Genomic DNA, 20,631 nt, shown 5'->3' on the forward strand with positions numbered 1-20,631 from the left:
GTGACACTCCTTTTTTCTTGCTGCCTTTAGAAATTCTATCATTATCTTTAAATTCTGCTTTTTGAATGATGGTATGTCTTGATGTGGGTCTGTCTCAGCTGATCCTGTTTGAGACTCTCTGATTCCTGTGCCTGGATATTCGTTTCCTTCTTCAGATTAGGGGAGTTTTCAGCCTTAATCTTATCCAATGTTTTCTCAGCCTTTCTCTCTTCAGGGACCCCAGTAATGTGAGTCTTACTATGCTTGATGCTGTCTCAGAAGTGCCTTAAACTCATGTAACAGGCCTTTTCTTCTTGCTTTTTTGATTGGGTGTTTTACATTCTGACTTCCGGATTGCTAATGGATCATCTGCATTGCCTAATCTTCTGTACTACCTGCAGTTCTGCTCTGATTGGTTCTTTTTTATATTTTCTAGTTGTTTTTGAAAATTCTCCCTGTGCTCATCTGTTCTTTTTCCCAGTTCAGTTATCATTCTTGTTGCTATTGCTTTGACCTCTTTGTCAGGTAAATTATTTCTTTTCATTATGTTTGTTTTGTTATTCTTTCATTGAAAACATGTTCTTGTGTCTTCTCATTTTAACTTTCTGTATTTCTGTGAAATTAGGTGAAACAGGTACCTGCTCCAGAATGAAAGGTGTCCTTGTGTGAGAGCACTCCTGTGCAGTCTTCTGTGCCCAGCGGGCTTGTTGGGAAGAGCTGGACCTGAAGTGATCCTGGGCTGCCCTCTTCCCCCGGGACGTGCTGGCAGCTGCTGCAGTGGGGCGGCAGGGCTGGAGTCAGAGGCACTGGAGCCAGTTCCAGGTTGAAGCAGGGGCTTCTCTGCTCAGTGACTGTTCCAGCCCTATCAGGGGTGGCACAGGGTCCCATGGGGCTGGAGCAGGATCTCTGTGGGAGTGGGGTTCTCCTGGGTGTGATGGCAGTCTCTGTTTTGGTTTGGGTTGTGGCTGAGGCCTGAGGGCTTGCGGTGGCCCTTCTGTACTGGTTTTACCTTTCCTCCAGTGTGCACACCTTGGCTAGAGGGTGGGTCGGGGCCAGAGAGATTGGGGCCGCACCACTGAGCTGGCCCCACCCCGTCAGGTGTGCACAGGAAAGTGAGTTCTGGGGATGGCAGGCTCTGCCCTGGTGCTGGTGCTGTTCCCTGCAGAGGGTGTGCGGGGACGCTAGCTGGCTGTGACTGCCGGCCGTTTTTTCAGAGGCAGGGCCACACCCAGGCCTCCACCTGAGTGGGAAGCAGCACCAGAACATGGAGGGTGGGAGCAGGAGCCTGGGGGAGTCCGGGGGCCCCCCTGAGCCACCTCTGCCAGCCGACTGGAGCTGAAGGCAGTTTTCAGCCTGCTGTGTCCCTGCCATGATGGGGAGTCAGCGAGTCTCTGCACAGGCTCTTCAAAAGCAGTGGCTCCGTGTCTTACAGTGCCCCAGCAAGCTCGCTGGTTTTCACCCCAGCTGAGGGGGCTCCTTGTCCCGGTTCTGAACCCCGTGCCTGGGTGCCTGACATGTGGTTCAGACCATGACTTAAGGCGTGGGCGGTTGTCAGGGCTGGAGCACTGCTGTGACACCATGCTTCTGAGCACGGATGCCCACAGCTCCTGCTGTGTGTGGCTGGTGGGGAGCCCTGCAGGGAGCGGCTGTACGTCTGTCTGGCACAGACAGATGGGGCTCGTTATGATCATTCCTCATAAAGATAGTATAAGGACAAGATATGCGGTCTGGTTTTCCAAGGGATTGAATATTTTAATGTGTGATGTGCCCCAGCTGCCTAGTGTGAGGAACATGACTGCAGGTGCTCTGGGTCCAGGAATGCAAACTCCAGTTATGCCCTTGGGAACCAAAGGAGCAGGTCCTAAAGGGGTCTGCTTACTGTAAATGCTCTTACAGATGTCAGTCGTAGGGAAACACCAGATTAGGAAATGGATGCTGCCTGTGTTTAGTGTTGAATTATTATAAAATGTAAGGAACCTACAAGATTCTGGGTAAAAATTAGTGTAGTGACAAGTGGAAGTGATCCAAGGAGTACATACAGTAAGAAACAGAGTCCTGAATTAAATCACCTTGTCTGATTTTCTTAGTGGGTAGTAAATGATTAGGGTTTTGACTCATGTTGTTTTGATTAAACTCTAGAATGTGGTCAGTTGTGAAGTGTAAAAGCCTAAGGATGTTTGTAGTAAGGGTACTTGTGATGATATGGTTTTGGGGATTAATGATTGCTGGGATGGATGAAATAGGCTGGCTCTGTGTGCTGGTGGAAGAAGAGAAGTTGTTGATGCAAGTGGAGGCACTAACAGGAGGCTAGTGAAAAGTGAATGCTAGTGTCAGTTGATTCAGGAAGAATGAGCTGATAAGGCTGGTTAATAGACCATAAGGTTTAGTGTTAATTCAGAGGGTATAATTTTTGGTAATCATGTTAATTGTATTAATATAATGTTTGGAATAATGAGTTTTAGCCTTGAAGAAGGTTAAGATTTTGTACATAATCAGTACCGTAGGCGTTGGATCCCACAGCTGTTACTGATGGTCCCGGTGTAGCCACACAGGCGGGAGCACTGATGGTAGGTGTTATGCCAGCTCATATAGAATGGGTGCTGAGCATGGTGACAGCAGATGTAATGAAAAACGATGTTATTGTGCCATATAAGCATAGTAATGGGGATGTTAAGTGTGATTTATATATTAGTATCCATATAGGGTACTGTAAATGCAAAAAGGATAGTAATATAGATGAATGCCATTTGATAATTATGAAGTTAATTATAGTTTTATGAGTCAAAATGTTTTTGTTTAAAGTAATTATCATACGTTCATTCTAATCCTTTTAAATTCATTCATAGGCTAATCTTAGGGCTACTAGTAATGCGATTACAGTTTGTGCCATGTGAAGAGTTTAGTTTCTACGCTACTCTTGAGATGCTCAGGGTAAGGGTAGGAGGAGGGCAACTTTTAGGTCAAATAATAGGAAAGTAGTGACAACTGAGAGTAAGTAAATGGAGAAGGTGGGTGTGCTGGCCCTAGAGTCACAGCCGCATGCGTGTGGGATTGGTGTTCTGGGACACTGACCAGAGGAGGTCAGAGTGTGGTCAGGACAAGCTGTGAGTCTGGTCATGTGTGGTGAGTGACATCAGTGTAAGCTTTATTAATGTTTCTGCAGCTACAGGAAAAGCTGTAGATTGGAAGTCAGTTGTTCTACTTAATACTAAAAGAATAAAATGCTCATCGATAGATAGCGATCTATAGGAACAATCACACTTTACCTTACCTACAAAATGCACTATCAAGCCACTGACTGAATTCCAAAATAATTAGGTGTATAGGGAAATTTTAATTGGCATAGAAAGCACAGAAGGAGAAAAGTGGAGCCAATAATTCTGTGTAGTCAGTGGAAGCTTTTAACCTTGAAAACTACTGAGCCAGAAACTCCTTCTGAAATTGTGAATTGTATATTCTTCTGACACTTGGAATAATATAAGTTCCTAGAAGAACTGTGATGAATGAGACTTGAAGTATTGTTTATGATTTCTTTCTGTTAGATGATGGTGAGTGCAAGTGAGGGGAATTTCAGAGGCTCATAGAACTGAAGTATTAAGAAGTTACTGTGGGAACTGTGTGTGTGGTCAGTGTGTTGTTAGGTGGTATGAGTACATATCTTTATCTTTTTTCTGATCAGAAGGTAGATGGTCATTTTAGGATCTGTGTGCATTTATTTGCCTTTGTGTGTGTGTGCATGTGTGTGGTGTGTGTTTGCGTGTGTGTGTGTGTTGAGAGTTTGGTCATGGGGAGAAGCACTGTGAACTTAACCCACCCTGTACTGAGAGCTGTAGGACCTCCTTCCCTGCTAAAAATGACCCTGCTCTTGTCACCACATCCCCACCCATGACAGCACTTCTTTGTAATGAATGTATGTAATGTCCTGTTTGTCATGGACCAATGCAATGCATCCATTTATAGTTCATAAAGTTATTTATATTTTTAATTAAATACTCATATGTATGATAGATTTTATGTTTTTACTCTTATTTACCTTGGTGCCAAAATTAATAATAGAAGACCCGTTTCCTGAGACAAAGTTGACTTGCCGTTAAGACACAGGATCCCTCGTGAACACATCCTCACCGTTTGTCCTGACTGATGCATGACTTAATGCCATTGCAAGAGGAATTTCCCAAGGAAAAGCCAACAGTCTTCCTCAGAACCCCAGGGAGCAGGTCACAGGATGGGCTCCAGGTGGATCCCTTTCCAAGGTAGACCTTGGTTCAGGGTAAAGTTACAGCGCTCGCCAGCCCCGAGACCCTTAGCTGATTCACATCCCCTCGGTCTTCTCATCCATAAAATGGGTTGTTGAGAATGTTGTGTAGTTGGAACACTGCACTTTTGAATTTGGTCAGTTGGCACATTTTATTGCTTAGTTTGAGACCTCAATACCTTTGACCTGATGTTAATTGATTTATAGGGGGTCCCGACTCCTGAGGGTTGGAAGGAATTCTGATTGACAGTAGAAGGAGATCCAGGATCCCTGAAGCCTGCTCACCCTGGATGGGACTCAGTCCCTCCAGACCAGGGGATCCTGGAGCCAGCACAGCACCTGAAGCCTGGCTGTGGGACCAGGAAGGCCCAGCAGTGTGGTTGGAAACGCAGCCCCACTGGGTCTGTGAGGAGTTAGGGTCAGCTCTCCACAGGGCAGGCTCTGGAGTTTCCTCCCCAAGGGCAGGCCATTCTCCTGGACGTCAGCCCTGATAGGGACAGACACAGAGGCTGCTACCAGCAGTCCCAAGAAAAATGGGAGGTACCAGTCTTTGCAAGTACAGTGACCCCTGGGGAGCTCAGCTCCAGGGAGGTGAGAGCCTTGGCGTGGGAGGGACTGTGATGCCAGGATTCCTGCCTTTTCTGCCCCCTCCACTCAGGGCCCCTTCCCAGAGTCAGGCCACCCTGGCCCTTCATCCTCCACCATGCACTGTGGGCTGGCTCCCTCTTTTCTTCTTGCCTTGTCTTGTACTTGCTCTCCCTACGTGGTTCCCCCTGTCAATGTCTGTCACTCTAGGACTTGACCCCCACCTCCCTTTCTCAGTCACTCATGCACTGTCTCTCTCCCTGCCTGCCTCTCTCTGTCTTTCTCCACAGGCCCCTTAGGCCCTGGGCTCTGGTCCAGACCTGTCCAGGGCCACAGGGCTGCACCTCTCCCAGCCCTCCCACCCTCACTGCCATGTTTTGGCCCCAGCCCTGCTCACAGTGGAGGAGCCCGGTTACAGAGGCTGCTCCTGCTGGTATGGCTGGACTGCTGTTCCCCCTCTTCCCGGGCAGCACAGTCACACCTTGACCTGTTGGTGGCCCTTGACCAGCTGGTGGCCCAACCTGGACCCCAGAGCTGCTGCAGGGCTAGCCACCTGCCCCAGCTGGAAGGAGGGAGGGCACTGCGGGCTTAAGGGGCTCCTGGGGGATTGGATTGAGGAACGTGTAATGAGCCAGGTATTTTCACCCAACTCCTCTTTGTCAATGGCAGAGCGTCCCAAACCACTGACTGCCCCCTGCCCATTTCTCACTAAGAACACTGGGCACACTGTGGGAGCTCCTGAGACTTAGGAGCGAGCTGCTGCCCTCAGCCCCCCTCAGGGTTTGCTTGGAATTGGGGCTCCTGGGGGCAGCTGGCAGGGCTGGGGCCCAAAGCCTGGATGAGCACGGGGCCCTCTCACTGGACTGAGCACGGGGCCCTCTCACTGGACTCTGGTGGCCAGTCCAGGCATCTCATCCCTTCCTCGCTGTCAGCAGTTGGTCACTTCATGGGGACAGATACGAGGGTCTCTCTGACCCTTAAGACTGGCAGACCCCACGTGCTCAGTATTTCTTGATTGAGTGAACACAACCACCTCCCATATCTAGACACCAAGTCTTCCCACTGCCCCAAAAGGGTTTCTCAGTCCCCCTCAGAGCCAGTACTGCCCCAAAGCACAACTTTGCTTCTGTCCCACATGGTAGTTTCTGCCTCCTTGGACCTGGGTGTACACAAATCACCCAAGTGTAGGGGGTGTGACAATATATAACTATTTTTTATAGTTATATATATATTTGGCAAAAACCATAGGGCTTATTTATATGCATATAAGATAGGTACTTAAAATCAATGTGTCACCTACAGGTGTACTACAGATAAGGACGGCCACATGGGTGTGGTGGTGTGATTAAGATGGTGTGCTGTTAGGATCTTCTCCACCTTGTGGACGTTCTCTCTGCATTTTGTGTGCAGTGCTGAGTGAAGGGGAGTGAGGACCTCCCACCCTGCCTGTATATTTGATTCCTCTTGGTTCTGTCATTCTTTGCCTCACATGGTTTTCAGCCACTGCCCAAGGGAAATCCTGGGAATTTGGAAAAGGAGGAGGGAGCACCCCAGAAGTAGGGGGCAGGGGACATGGGTTGGGCAGGACCAGAAAGCATAAGGTCAGAAAAGTTTGCAGAGAGGACCCAGGGTTGGATGGCAGTTGGTGTTGGGGGATCAGCTAGGCAGGGCACGTTCTAAAAGTGAGGTCACGCGGAATGTCCACTGTGAGGTAGCAGGGGCAAAGGCAGGTGATTGGTCAGAGAGAGGGCATAAGGCACTGGCGTTGCTAAGGCAGCGTTCAGACAGGAGGAGGCTTGGAGGGAGGCGTCTCGTCCCCTCCAGCTGCTCCTGAGAGTTCGCTTGCCTGCTGTTTGTTTTCCTGACCTGACTGAACCCTCCTTCCTCCCCTCAAGAGCTTGATTGGCCCTCATCCTTTCTGTGGTCCCCTTCTCCTCCTCCCAAGTGCCCAACCCCTCTTCCTATTACACTCCTTCCCCAATCCCCTCCCCTCCCCTCCCCTCCCCTCCATGTTCCTCCCCCTCCCCTCCCCCCACCTCCTGCCTGGGGACCTCAGGCATGGAGATGATGGGGATGTTCTGGCCCCACGTGCTGGGGTGTACCGGATATGAAAACACAACTGTGAGTAAACATCCTTTTCCCTGGGCTCTTTCACTCTGTGGTTAAATCCCTGCTTTCTCATGGGGTCCTTGATGGGAACGCATCGTTGGTGAAGCCTGAGGCCCTCAGGACAGGTTTCTTGACCAACCTGCACCAGCCCTGGCCACTGGCGTCCTCAAGATCTGAGTCCTGTCAGGACCTCTTGGACCAAGCACAGCAGGTTGACAGGATGAAACCTGAAATAGTTACTTTATTGCATCAAAGAAGGAAATGTGAATGTACTAAAAGCCACTGAGATGTATGCCTAAAATGGGGGAATGGGGGAATTATATCTCACTAAAGCAGTTTTTTAAAAAGCGAGAAACTCTTATTTACTAGAAGCCATAGTGAGACTTTCTCCCGGAAAGCTGGTCAGGATCCTGCTTCAAGTTATGCACATTCTGGTGCCGTCCCCGTCCCCGTGTGGTGCGCTGTCCTGTGCATGCGCCCTTCCTGGTGGTGACGTCTGGCAGTCCTGGGAGCAGTGGGGTCTCAGCACTGTGTTGGTGCTGGTTTGTTAAACAGTGAAATGTCATCTGTGCTCTGTGTTTTCTGGTTTGTTGACTTACAGCAACTTTGTTTTTTCTTTGAAGTGTGTTTTTTTCAGGAATTTTAATGTAACAAATATTCAATAGCCATATAAATTTAAAATATTTTTATTGAAGTATAGTCAGCTTATCATGTTGTGTCCATTTCTGGTGTACAACAGAATGCTTTATTCATATAGGAAAATGCATATATTCATTTTCATATTCTTTTTTACCATAAATTACAGGATATTAAATAGACTTCCCTGTGCTGTACAGTGTAAACTAGTTGTCTACTTTATATAGATTAGTATCCATGAATCTCAAACTTCCAATTTTTCCCTTCCCACTCCCTTCCCCCTGGTAACCATAAGTTTGTTTTCTTTGCTGTAAGTCTGTTTCTGTTTTGTAAATAAGTTTGTCTTTTTTTTTTTGATTCCACATATAAGTGATATCATATGGTATTTTTCTTTTGCTTTCTGACTACTTCACTTAGAATGATAATCTCCAGGTCCGTCCATTCCCTGTTGCTGCAAATGGCATCATTTTATCCTTTTTTATGACTGAGTTATATTCCATTGTATAAATATACCACATCTTCTTTATCCAGTGATCTGTTGATGGACATTTAAGCTGGTTCCATGTCTTGGCTATTGTAAATAGTGCTGCTAGAACATTGGGGTGCAGGTGTCTTTTTGAAGTAGGGTTCCTTCTGGATATATGCCCAGGAGCAGGATTCCTGGGTCATACAGTAAGTCTATTCCTAGTCTTTTGAGGAACCTCCATACTGTTTTCCACAGTGGCTGCACCAACCTGCATTCCCACCAGCAGTGTAGGAGGGTTCCCTTTTCTCCACAGCCTCTCCAGCATTTGTCATGTGTGGACGTTTGAATGATGGCCATTCTGACTGGTGTGAGGTGATACCTCGTTGTAGTTTTGGTTTGCATTTCTCTGATAATTAGTGATAATGAGCATTTTTTTCATGTGCCTGTTGGCCATTTGTATGTCTTCACTGGAGAGCTGCTTGTTTAGGTCTTCTGCCCATTTTTGGATTGAGTTGTTTGTTTTTCTTATTTAGTTGTGTGAGCTGTTTATATATTCTGGCAATTAAGCCTTTGTCAGTTTCATCTTTTGCAAAAATTTTCTCCCATTCTGTAGGTTGTCTTTTTGTTTTGCTTATGGTTTCCATTGCTGTGCAAAAACTTCCAAGTTTAATTAGGTCCCATTTGTTTATTTTTGCTTTTATTTTTATTGTACTTCTAGCAAATTCTTAGTTATCCCTTTCCTTCTCATCTTGGAGGCTGCCCCCAGGGACTCTGTGTCCAGCTAGGTTGATGGGAGCCCTGATAGCCGAGCTGATGTGAAAACCAGTGGCTGCAACCTGCTGTGATGTTTATAATGAGGAAATGCTTAGGAGGGACATGACCAGGAGGTGGACAAGTTGTTTTATTTTTAGTGACGTATCCCTGTGAAGAATGTTGATTTCCCCAAAGCAGAAAGTGTCCTTCCTTAGAATTGTCCAAATATAAAGAAAATTCATTTACATGCTGTGAAATTTTTACTGTGTCAGGAAAAAGCACCTCCACACCCCAAAAAAGAAAGACTGAGAACACCTCATGGATTTAAATGGGTTTGTTCAGATAGGCTTGCAGCAGATTCTTATGGACCTGGAAAAATCACGTGTCAGGAACAATCTTTGCACTGAGGCAGAATCACACCATGTGAACAGTCCACCCAAAGAAAAGCGTGTTCTGTGTCTTCTGAGCCTGCTAAAGAGGGCGTTTCTAGGTCATCTTTATTGGGATTTTTTCCCTTAGAGGGAATGAGGCTGAGTTCTCATAGGTTAGTTAGCCCTCTTTCCCTACCACATCTTTGAGCATTTGGATAAACTAACTTGTCCTTCTCCACTGTTGCTCACAGAACCTGAGTCCATCGGCCCTGGTGGGTAGACTCTAGGTAGGAGGCACCTACTGACGTCAGCGCTCAGACAGTGCCCTGTGTAACAAGCATGCCCACGACGGAGGGGGTTCTACCAGTTAGCGACTAGATGGTGTTTGTGTTTTTGTGCCTTTGATCTTCATGTCTCTCCTTTGTGCTGAGACCCACTGCTTTCTCAGGCAGCGTCTACTCAAAAACAGTGCATGTTTCCCACCAGCACACATTTTACTGACCTCAACTGTGAGAGCTGTCAAAAACGATATTATCGATTTCAGAGGCTGCTTTCTAGAGAGGTTTTGTTTGCACAAGACTGAAGCTTAGTGTCTAGATTAGTACAAATTACATCGCACATTTATTCCCTCCTATAGTACTTACAAATCTAGTTTTTACAAAACTATGTGTTTGCCTTTTGTTTTCGTGACTGTACATTCCAGAAATACAAATTAATTTTTGTGGTGGCTGTTAATGGATGTAGGTGCAGTTCTGTGAAATATGCATGTAAATTATTTGTACTTATTATTTTGAGTTCTCTTTTTATGTAACTTCATTCTTTGAGTGATCTTGTATAATATAATTAAAACTCTATTATACAAATTCTTATTTATTTCAGAAGTCTGACGTGCTCTGGTTCAGAACCAAAGGGAATATTGAAGAAAACCTCCATGGTTTTTAGATAGTTGGGCTAAAATAAATCATTAATTTTTGCTGGAATAGTAATTTTGACATTATTTTTAAGCGCTCGTCTGCTTTCTCACTCATGTCCAGTCTATAAATGTAGAAATACATCTCTGTACAGCTCTCTGTATTTTAACACATACCTTCATTGCTCTTTCCCCATAATGTTGGGTGTATTTTTGGAGACATTTCATAGGGGTTTGTCCAGGTACTTCGTGAACATACAATAGAAAATGAAGGCGTCCCATGCCCTGTAGGTTTGTTTTTGCTTATTTTCAATTTCAAGTTGTCTTCTACATACATAAGTTCTGTTAACTATTTTAAAAATATTTACTGTGTGTCTGTCAGCAAAGTCAAAGCTCTAACATTTTGTGTATCAGATATTTGACATATGTGAGCAGCAGTGAAACTATCACCAAACAAAGACAGTAGACATACCCACACTCCCAAGAGCATCCTCCTGCTCCTTTTGAACTCGTGTCCCTTCTCGCCTCTCTGTGGAGCTATTTGAGGGGTGTGGTTGAGGGTTTCTAAAGATGATTCTCTGTGACAAATACACTGTGAATGTCTTTGAGGTTCCTCATTATCTCCAATGTCTTTTCAGATCCTCCACTCTCTCGTTCTCCTTTCCCATACTGGGTCTGATGTTTATGAACTTCTGTGGAAGCTTATTCTTCTTGCTGCCTTCTGGGGAGTATGTAGTTTTCTCTTGTTCGTCTGGAGGACCGTCCTTGTGGTGAGTATTACTAAAGTACCTTATAGTGTCCTTTTAATCACACCTAACAGGAATTTTTATAGTCACTGGACATTTTATTTGCCTGCCTGGGCCAGAATCCAGAAGTCTTTTTTTCGTTTCCTTTTAGATTACTACCTTGAACAGAAATTAGTTTTGAAATGGAAATTTGTTGCAAAATCTTTATAGTAAGAACTCATTGAGCAAGATAACAGTATATTCTCAATGAGCAAATGACAATTTATAAACTCTTCTATTCAATAATAAAATAGGAGGGTTAAGTGTTTGGTGAGCCCATCTCTCTCCCCACCTGCCCCACCTGTGTGTTGGGTGACAGGGGACAGGGACTCTCAGTGTTCCCTGAGCAAGTGTGAAGTGAAGGGAACATCTGTGGCTTTCTGTTTGCCCTCCATGGGTGCATTCTTCTACAGCCACGGTATTGCCCCTGGAGCTTCGATACTGTGATGATGCTCCAGTGTCTTGGCAAAGTTAGGGCTGGCCTCAGTCTCTGATCATCACTTACAGTTTTGAATGAAGAAATATGTGTTAAGGGTCAGGAAAATGTGTCTTTACGTGGTATTACAGTGGAGTCCTGCCTGGGTTTTATTGAGCTATGTTTCCTCAAATGATGACTCATGTCTGAGTCAAGAAGCACGTTCACTTCTTGAAAATGGTCACTGTCTGTCCTGCTGCTGCGTGTGCTTTTGTTACAGCCATTGCTCACTTTCATTCTCATCTGATGTCTCATTTGATGTCTGTTTGTTTTTAGTGGTCTTGACAAATCTTATGACCTATTATGTTACAATTGCTTGTCAATTCAACAGTAAACTCTATAAGATATCAGAAAACCTTTCATTGAATGAAAGGGGTGCATCTTAGTATAAAGATTTTGCCTTTATTTTTCTTTTAGTTTTTCTCCTCTGTCTCTCTCTCTTTTGAAAGTTACACAACAATCCAGGTTCTGCACTTAAGTGTGGATGTTTGGTTTGCCAAAAAGAATCAGATAAATGGTGCATTAGAAGAACGTATTATGATAATAATATAATTCAGTGTTATGAAACATGAATATGCATTATGAAAATTGAATAGAGTGGTGTTTATTTAACAAACTGTAAACAGATCTTTTGTGTAAAATAAGTTATTTACCAGTGTGCTATCAGAAATGGTGAGTGAAAGATCATGCCTGAAGTAGGAAATTCGATTTTTCCTGAGTTTTAATCATATAAATCATTATTCTGAACCAAAGTGGTAATCGTAATTTCAATGGATTACTGTTTTGATAGTTTATTAGAAACTGTATGTTTACTAATTATATGTTTTGACTTCAAATTTAATGTTTCTTCCTCTCTAGGTAAAGCCTCCAATGTTTCAAGGTAAAATATTAGGGTTTAGTTTCCTTTGTAATGTTTTATCAATACCAGGATTCAATGTGGGTTTTAGTTCAACTAAAAGCAAACACAATGACTTCTGATGTCAGACTCCTTAACTCTTGAAAATTCTACTCCTGTGATGGTGTCTGAATGACATTGTAGAGGAAGTTGGCATCTATTGAGATAAGAGACCAGAATGGTCACAGGCGTAGGGAAACTAGGAAGAGTTTAATTTTGCATAGCAACCTTGAGGAAGCAGGTGATGAGAAGAGTCTAATATTCGGAGTGAGTCCCTGACATGACCTGGCTCCTGGTGAAAAGGAAAGACACTGAAACATGACTTGAGCCTGTCAGGACTCTCCAGGCTCAGGGAGGGATGCAGAAGTGGCCAGGCGTGTGTGTCACAGCAGAGGGGAAGCATGGGTGAAGGGAGCCACTCCTGGCAATGAGGACTTAATGGAATGTGTGATCCAGCCTGAGGATGATGCTTTCTGTGCAGGCTTCACAGGCTCTGCTGACTGAGTGGGGCTGTGTGTGGTGGACAGGGTGGCTGCCTGATGCTCAGTAGGCCCTCGAGGGCTGGTGTTGGTGACAGTGGATGCACAAGTGCTGGTGCTGAGAAGAGGAATCTTAGCATCAGAGCGTCCCCGCTGAGCAGAGAGAAGACACGTGTGCACTGTGCAGTCAGATGAGGGAATTAGATGCCCAAGAGAGGAGGCTGATTCTGACAGCCGCGTTCTAGAGCGTCACATGTGGAGTCACCTGTGACCGGCTGCTTTATGTGTGCTTTTTTCCTGAAGCAGTGATGGGAGCATTCTCATCCTGGCGATGGAAAACTTGTCATTTAGGGACTGTGTGTTACCAGGTCCTCCAGTGACTAGGTGGGGAAGCCCACATGGTATCAAAGTGTTTAATTCCAGTGACCTTGTCCTCCAGGGCCCCCAGCATGGTTTTCATGAAATACGATCTGACAGGCAGCAGGACAACACTGGGGGCCTGTGCGGGCCCAGTCAGGCGACATGTTGAACTTGCCTTCTGTGGTGCTGCAGATAGGGCCTGGCTGTGCAGTGAACCTGCGTGGGATGAGGGTTCTTTTTTTTTCTTTTCTTTTAAGCAGGGTCATGTTTACTTAGGAGGAGAGAATGTTAAGAGGACAGGATGCTTGGTTTTTCTTTTTCATCTCTGGTGATGTCAGAAGTATTTGAATGATTGAATTTTCTAAGAATGGTGCTTAACTTATAGCCAGGAGAGAATTTAGGAGAAGACTTTTTATTGTGTTTCTGCATCTTTGAAAAAAATTGAACTAGGAAGCTCAGCAATCTCACATTTAGAATGCCACTAAGATTTGCTTCCTTTAGGCACAGTAGTAAAGTTACAAAGTTAATTACACTCATAGTGCCAGCCAGAGAGATGTCTCTGCTGCTAATAAATTGGGATAATTGTATTTTACTGGGTTTTCCTGCCAAAATGCTTTACCTCCTTTTAGTTACTTTAAAGCAGATGACTGAGAAGATCAAGAATTTTGAGAAAGAAAACAAAGAACTTGAAGAAAATGTATCCTCTTGGGAGCAGAAGGTATCATTGTCCTTTTGATTTTTTGTGTGTGTGTGTGACTTCACCTTCAGTTCCTTCCCCCTTCTGGCAGTTCAGTTCTTGGCTCTCTTTTCTTTCATCCTTAACTGTCCTGTTCCGTATGTTCTATAAGAGGTCTAGATTCAAAGCAAAGCAAGTGTCCTAGATAAAAAGAAAACAAAACAAAACAAATTTCTTCTGTAGAGCACAGGGAACTCTACTTGTTATCTTGAAATGTATAATGAAAAAGAATGTGAAGACAAGCATAGGTATATATATATATGTGACTGAAAGACATTATGCTGTACACCAGAAAATTGACACATTGTAACTGACTATATTTCAGAAAAAAAATAAACTAAGCAAATGTCGTAGATGTAAAGCACCACTTGCTGTATTAGTGGAAGGGGTCACACACAAGATAGGTTCGGCTAGCAGAGTAATTAGTATTTGTAATTCTGTTTCCTTCATTACGTATTTGCATAGACCAACAACGCAAAGAAATGCTTAGAGGCCATTAGGCAAAAGAAGATGCTCTCTGAGGAAGCAGTGAAGTTTAAGGTACAAGCCTCTTCTTCTAGATTACATTCTGAAAACAGAATTGAAAGTAATAAGTAATTGTTACTAATTCAATGTTTCATTGAAGGAGAACTTGAAAATCATTAAGAGGAAGAGTGAGTATTTGAACGACATCATTCAGATTGCTCGAGCTAAGCTGCAGGCAGCGAGGGACCAGAACGCCAAGAGCCCACACTTGGTAAGAGCTTGGCTGCCACATTGACCACAGCTGGGCGAGATGCGTGCTCCCACTCCTCCTGTTTTTTTGCCACAGCAGTGTGTGAGAGCCCAGGAGCAGAACCTCCCTGTGAACAATGACCCAGAATTTCATGGACTAAAGCCTCTGTGACTTTTCCTATTTTGGAGACTAGGAAATATGTCTTATTTTCACAACCTAGAGAGTTTTCTCACCACTCACACTGCCCTCCAAGATACATGGAAAATGCCAGGAAATACCTGAGAGGTGAAGGAAGTTACTAGCTGAGTTGTAGAGCCCCTTGCCCTGTTGATGTTAAACAGAGAATTTTCCACATGAATTTGGGTAAACTTTGTTTACATTTCACTAGGGATGCTCATTTGTGAGCTCTTTGACATGAGCAGTTTCCCACCCTTGCTTCCCCTTGTCGTCCAGTCATGCCCTCCATTGTCCAGTGAGGAGGAAGTCTGTGGAGGTGAGGAAATATCTGTGCCTGGAGGTCTCTTCTTTCCACATTTCTTCATGGGTTTGACATCTGTCCTGGGCCCAGCCTGGATCAGCTGCCATCACAGGAAACTTAGGGGCGGCTGTGGGAACTGGCTGAGAAGAGACAGGACTCCAAAAGGGTTGAAGAGAAGCAAGTGCCCATCAGAACAAACCAAGACTTGCTGGAAGAGCTTGGCAGGCTGGCAGTGGAAGAGGACCCGCTGAGGAAGGAAATTCAAGGCGCAGGGTGTCAGAACGAGCTGCTAGGACGCCTGGTGCTAGAACTCGAAGGAGAGGCCCTGTCTGCTGTAAACTCTCAAACGGAACACTGTCTTCAGCCCCAAACTGAAACTCAGGGAAAGTCCCAGATGCTTTCAAGCATGTGTAAGGGAACGTATGACACTTGCTTTCTTTATAAAACTTGAATGTTCAGAATCATTTCGCTGCCTTAATATCTTCTGGAGAGAATGCTCAGCAAAGTCTTTGGACGTGCACCAGGGCTAATATATTTATTTTCTATGGTTTGTTTTGTAGTTAACAAAATACTTTGTTTTTGGGAAAAAAGTTACACTTTTTAAGCATATCACCCTGAGTTTTCATTGAAATCATAATACATGCTTTAATTCTGTCCTGTGTGAAGATACTGGAAAAAAGAACGTCTCCAGAGACCTTGAAATTTGCTGTTTCAATGAACACTTCAGGAATCTGAGGTAAATTCCTCCAGTTGCAGCAGGATTTTCACTGTACACATGAGCTTTCACAAGGAACAACAATCTCATGCCTTAGAAGTTTAAATGTTGATGTCTATTCAAGTTACTTTTCTTGGGATTTAGTCATCAATGAGAGAGTTTTAGGTTGAAATTGCTCTTAATAAATCTCTTGTCTGTGAAGCCACAGTGAAATCTGAAGAAATGCATGTGCAGGAGGATGTTCAGCTCAGCAGCAAGAAGAGAGTAAGAGATGTTACTCAACCCCAGAGGTACTTAACTCAAGAGAACTGAGCATCACTGTGTCAGTGTCTAATTGTGCTGTGACACACATAAAGCAGATGGCCCATCTTAGCTGATTCCAAGTGTACGATCCTCTCACGTTAAGTACGTTCACGTTGCTGTGGAGCAGTACTTCTTGAACGTCTTTTCTCACATGTCTTGCAGCCACGTGTTTTGAAGACCAGATCTGAGGATACGATGCAGAGAGCCGAGACAACTGAGGACTGCAGCCTGGAAGGTATGTTGCTTGTTGGGAAGAAAACCTCATATGCAGGCTTCCTGGGAGATGTTATGGCTTCAGTTCTAGACCCCTAGAATCAAGTTAATATCATAGTAAAGAGAATCAAATGTACACTATACTGTAGTCTATTAAGTGAGCAACAACACTGTGTCTAAAACCCCCAATGTTCGTAACTTAATGAAAATATACTTTATTACTAAAAGCTACTAGCCATCATCTGAGCCTCCAGTGAGGTGTTATCTTTTTGTTGGTGGATGGTATTTTTTTTAAACTTTTTTTTTTTATTGAGTTACAGTCATTTTGGTGGATGGTCTGGAATTGATAATGACTGCTGACCGATCATTGTGGTGGTTGCTGAAGATTGGTGTGGCTTTTTGCAATTTCTTAAAGTAAGACCACAATGAAGTTTGTCACAGGATTAACTCTCCCTTTCAGGAGCAAGTCCTCTGTAGCAGGAAGTGCTATTTGATACATTTTACACACAGGAGGACTTCTTTACAAATTGGAATCAATCCTCTCAAACCCTGTGGTAGTTTCTCAGCTAAGTTTGTGCACTCTTATAAGTCCTTTGTTATTTCAACCTTCTTCATGGCATCTTCACCAGTAGAGTCCATCTCAAGAAAACAACTTCTTTGCTCGTGCATAAGAAACAGCTCCTCATTCATGCACATTTATCATGAGACTGCAGCCATTCAGTCACGTCTTCAGGCTCCACTTCTAACTCTAGTTCTCCTGCTGTTTTCAGCACATCTGCAGTTCCTTCCTGCACTGAAGTCTTGAGCCCCTCAAAGTCACACATCAAGATTGGAATCAATTCCGTCCAAACCCTGGTTGTTGATATTTTGACTTCTTCTCATGAATCATGAATGTTCTTAATGGCACCTAAAATGCTGAATCCTTTCCAGAAAGTTTTCCATTTATTTACCCAGACCCATCAGTCGTATCACTGTCTGTGGCAGCTAAAGCCTTCCAAAATGTATTTTAAATAAGACTTGAAAGTCATAATTACTCCTGATCCATGGGCTCCAGAATGGATGTCATATTAAGCATGGAAACAGCACTCATCTCATATGTCTCCATCAGAGCTCATGGGTGACCCTGTGCATTGTCCATGAGCAGTAATATTTTGAAAGAATTTTTTTTCTGAGTATTAGTTCTCAACAGTGGGCTAAAATATTCATGTTGTAAACAGATGTGCTGTCATCCAGGCTTTATTCCATTTATAGAGCACAGATAGATTTCCCATGATTCTCATGGGACAGAGGATTTTCAGAATGTTAAATGGGCATTGGCTTCAACTTTACAACCATCAGCTGCATTAGCCCCTAACAAGAAAATCAGCCTGTCCATTGAAGCTTTGATGCCAGGCACTGACTTCTCCTCTCCAGCTATGAAAGTGCTGGATGGCTTCCCCTTGCAGTTCTCTGCATTGAAAATCTGTTGTTTAGTGTATCCACCTTCATTATTAGCTGTCTTAGCTTCATCTCCTAGAGAACGTGCAGCAGCTTCTGGTTTAGCTCTTCCTGCTTTACCTTGCACAGGTATGCAGTGGAGATGGAATCTTGCCTTAAACTTCATGGACCAATCCCTGCTGGCTTCAGAGTTTCCTTTTGTAGCCTCTTCATCTCTCAGGCTTGCAGAATTGCTGAGAATTAAGGACTTCCACTGGCTTAGGCTTTGCCTTAAAAGAATGTCATGCCTATTTTAATGAAAATGATAAAGAATGAAGTATTTCAAGAATTACCAAAATGTGACACAGAGATAAGAAATGAGTAAATGCTGTCAGAAAAAATAGTCACCAATAAAATTGCTGGACTCAGGGTTGCTACAGGTCTTCAATTTGTTTTAAAAAATGCATTATTGGGAAGGACAATAAAGTGAGACACACCTATAGTAGACATGAGTTTACACTGGGAAGGTAAAAAATGGGTTCCTGCATTCAGGATTCTCTCCTTTCTCCACTGCCCAGCACAGCCAAGCTGTTGAGTGCACATACATAGACAAACTGTCTCATGTTCACAGAACTTGAAAAGAAAATGCAAGACCACCATGCCACATCGGGATCTGTGACAGGAGAGGAAGCCAATTTCCAGAGGCTGGAGCAGAGAATATGTTTCCCTAACGATATTTCTGGACAGACAGACGGGCACATTGAAGAGTAAGATGTTCCCATGTTAATTATGACAAATGTGTGAATGAATGTGTGAAATCACGTAGATATTATATTTCAGAATACTTAACCACCATATTTCCTTTACCACATTCAGCCAGCACAGATTTGTGTTTCCTTTTCTGCCTTGCTTTCTGTAACCTGCTGCTTCTGTTCATTCTGACTGGTTACCAGAGTTCTTGTTGTATTTAGTTTGAGATCTTAGCGGGTTCTTGGGCCAGATTTAGTCACTTCATTATCTAGATCCCCCAGATCCATTTTCATTGTCCTTAGGTTTCAACTGCATCATGCTGTCATGACCTGCCATGTGTCTATCATTTTTACTGAACTCTAGATATGGGGTAGAAAATAGAGAAAATTTGAGGCCTGGTGTGAGGTTAATTTGCTGCAGAGAAGGTGGGCGTGACAGCTGGCAGGTGATCAGGGTACCAGCAGTGCTACATCCTGTTAACCCAGTTAGCAGCTGAGATCAGTCAGTGCAGCCAGCCCTCCTGAGGCCAGTGTGTCTGCTGTCCAGCTTTATTCCTGGCATGTAGCTCTCATGGATCCCAGCTAAGGCCTGCAGGTGTCACTAGGGATTGCCTGTGCTGACAGGCTGCGAGCTCCAGCCATCTGACTGTGATGCCCATGTTGGGGGGGGCACCAGCTGCCGGGCTGCTCTGCATCTCAGTGGCTTCCCCTGCAGTTAACAGGTGACCCTCGGGGAAGGTGGACCTAGTCCTCAGCTTCCTTTTCCCATCTTGGCCTCATGTTCCTTCCTGGCTTGTTAGCAATTTGGTACATTTGAGCATGGATTTCATAATTTGTACAGAGTTCCTGTCATTCTCAGGGAGAGGTCATGGACATCACACCCACTAGCCCACATTCAAAACCAAACATTTTCTCATATTCCCTGAAAAACCAGGTTTGCCCCAAGCTTTGACTGAAATCAGGGCTCTCTGTGGGAGAAATCAAACAAGTCATGAACGCTTGCTTCACCCTAATGTGTTTGGTAGTGAAGACTTGGTCAGACCCTGAGTCCCACATTGAAACGTGAACTCACACTGTCCCCCTCACAGGAGCCTGAGCCAAGGAGGGGCACAGAGTGCACCTCATGTGGGCTTTTCCTGTGTGTTTACTTTATGCACAGATTAGAATAGGTGTGGGGACGCTGAAGGGAAGGCCAGATACCAAACACTTGCCAGAGGCCTGAGTGTAGCTTTTTCATATGTATTAGTGGGGGCCTTTAATTCTTTCCTCTGTATCTGTCAGTCTGAGCACTTATGGGGAAGGGCAAAAGGAACATTGAATTGTTCCCCTCCAATTTCTGGGAGGGAAACTGGCAGAATTTTGCAGAGTTTCTTTCCCCTCTCAGGAAGGTGGACATGAAAGGATGTGAGCTGGTGGAGAAGCAGCAGCTATTGGCAGCAGAGGAGAAGGCAAAACTGGCTGAAGACGAGACACGACAGTACAAGTGAGTTCAGCTCCTGTGCACCTGCGGTGCTGACACCACTGTTGGGTTTTTAAAAACTTTTCTAAAATGTTCAGGCACAATATCACACACAGACCAAAACACATGTTTAGAAGAGATTTGTATAGATACTTCACACAGAAGAAAAAATGTTAAGTTTTACACATGTTAAATTAAAGGTTTAACTTTAAAAAGTATTAAGTTACTAAGAATTTCCTGGTCTCAATGCTGGGCAGACTGAGTGAGTGGAAAGACAGTTCACAGAGATGTTTCTGAAGGTGCTATAAATTGTTCTCAACCTGAGGTAAGCAGTTTGGTGTAGCATCAGTTGGACCAATAAATATGACCATGTCACTGGAGAGACCCACTTGTAAGCCTGAGAAATAGGATAAGGATGTAAGGAAAAGAAGATTCAAGGTTTATGATGAAAGATGCTCAACACAGGATAAGTGAGGGAAGTGTTGAGAACGGGAAAGGAAATTGTGTCAGCGCAGAACCTGGCAGACGTAAAATAATAGTGACTAAGGAGTGACTGCAGTGATAGCTTTGAACCTGATGTGCTTCTACAGCCGTGTGCAGTGTGTCTTGTGTGGTGATACTGTGTGTGAGTGTGCAGTGCAGATAACGTGAGATACTGTGTGTGAGTGTGCAGTGTGTCTTGTACGGTTAGATAATGTATGTGAGTGTGCAGTGCAGATAACATGGACTGGGGCAAGTTATTTAACAGCATGCCCAGCATTGTGTTTTCTCTGATGAAACAATTTGTAA

General features: G+C 44.2%; 1 protein-coding gene across 1 annotated transcript; it reads left to right on the forward strand.

Annotated features, from left to right (window-relative positions):
• Positions 1-6,857: 6,857 nt before the first annotated feature.
• On the forward strand, positions 6,858-19,870 carry LOC140691675 (uncharacterized). The gene is made up of 9 exons (XM_072955531.1): positions 6,858-6,940; positions 10,703-10,834; positions 12,183-12,204; positions 13,688-13,776; positions 14,260-14,334; positions 14,420-14,530; positions 16,168-16,240; positions 18,266-18,401; positions 19,768-19,870. Exons 1-9 carry the CDS (start codon positions 6,878-6,880, stop codon positions 19,868-19,870), a joined length of 804 nt encoding a protein of 267 aa, XP_072811632.1. The 5' UTR covers positions 6,858-6,877.
• Positions 19,871-20,631: the final 761 nt, after the last annotated feature.

Source organism: Vicugna pacos, chromosome 36, assembly GCF_048564905.1.
Source record: "Vicugna pacos chromosome 36, VicPac4, whole genome shotgun sequence".
Lineage (NCBI taxonomy): Eukaryota > Metazoa > Chordata > Mammalia > Artiodactyla > Camelidae > Vicugna > Vicugna pacos.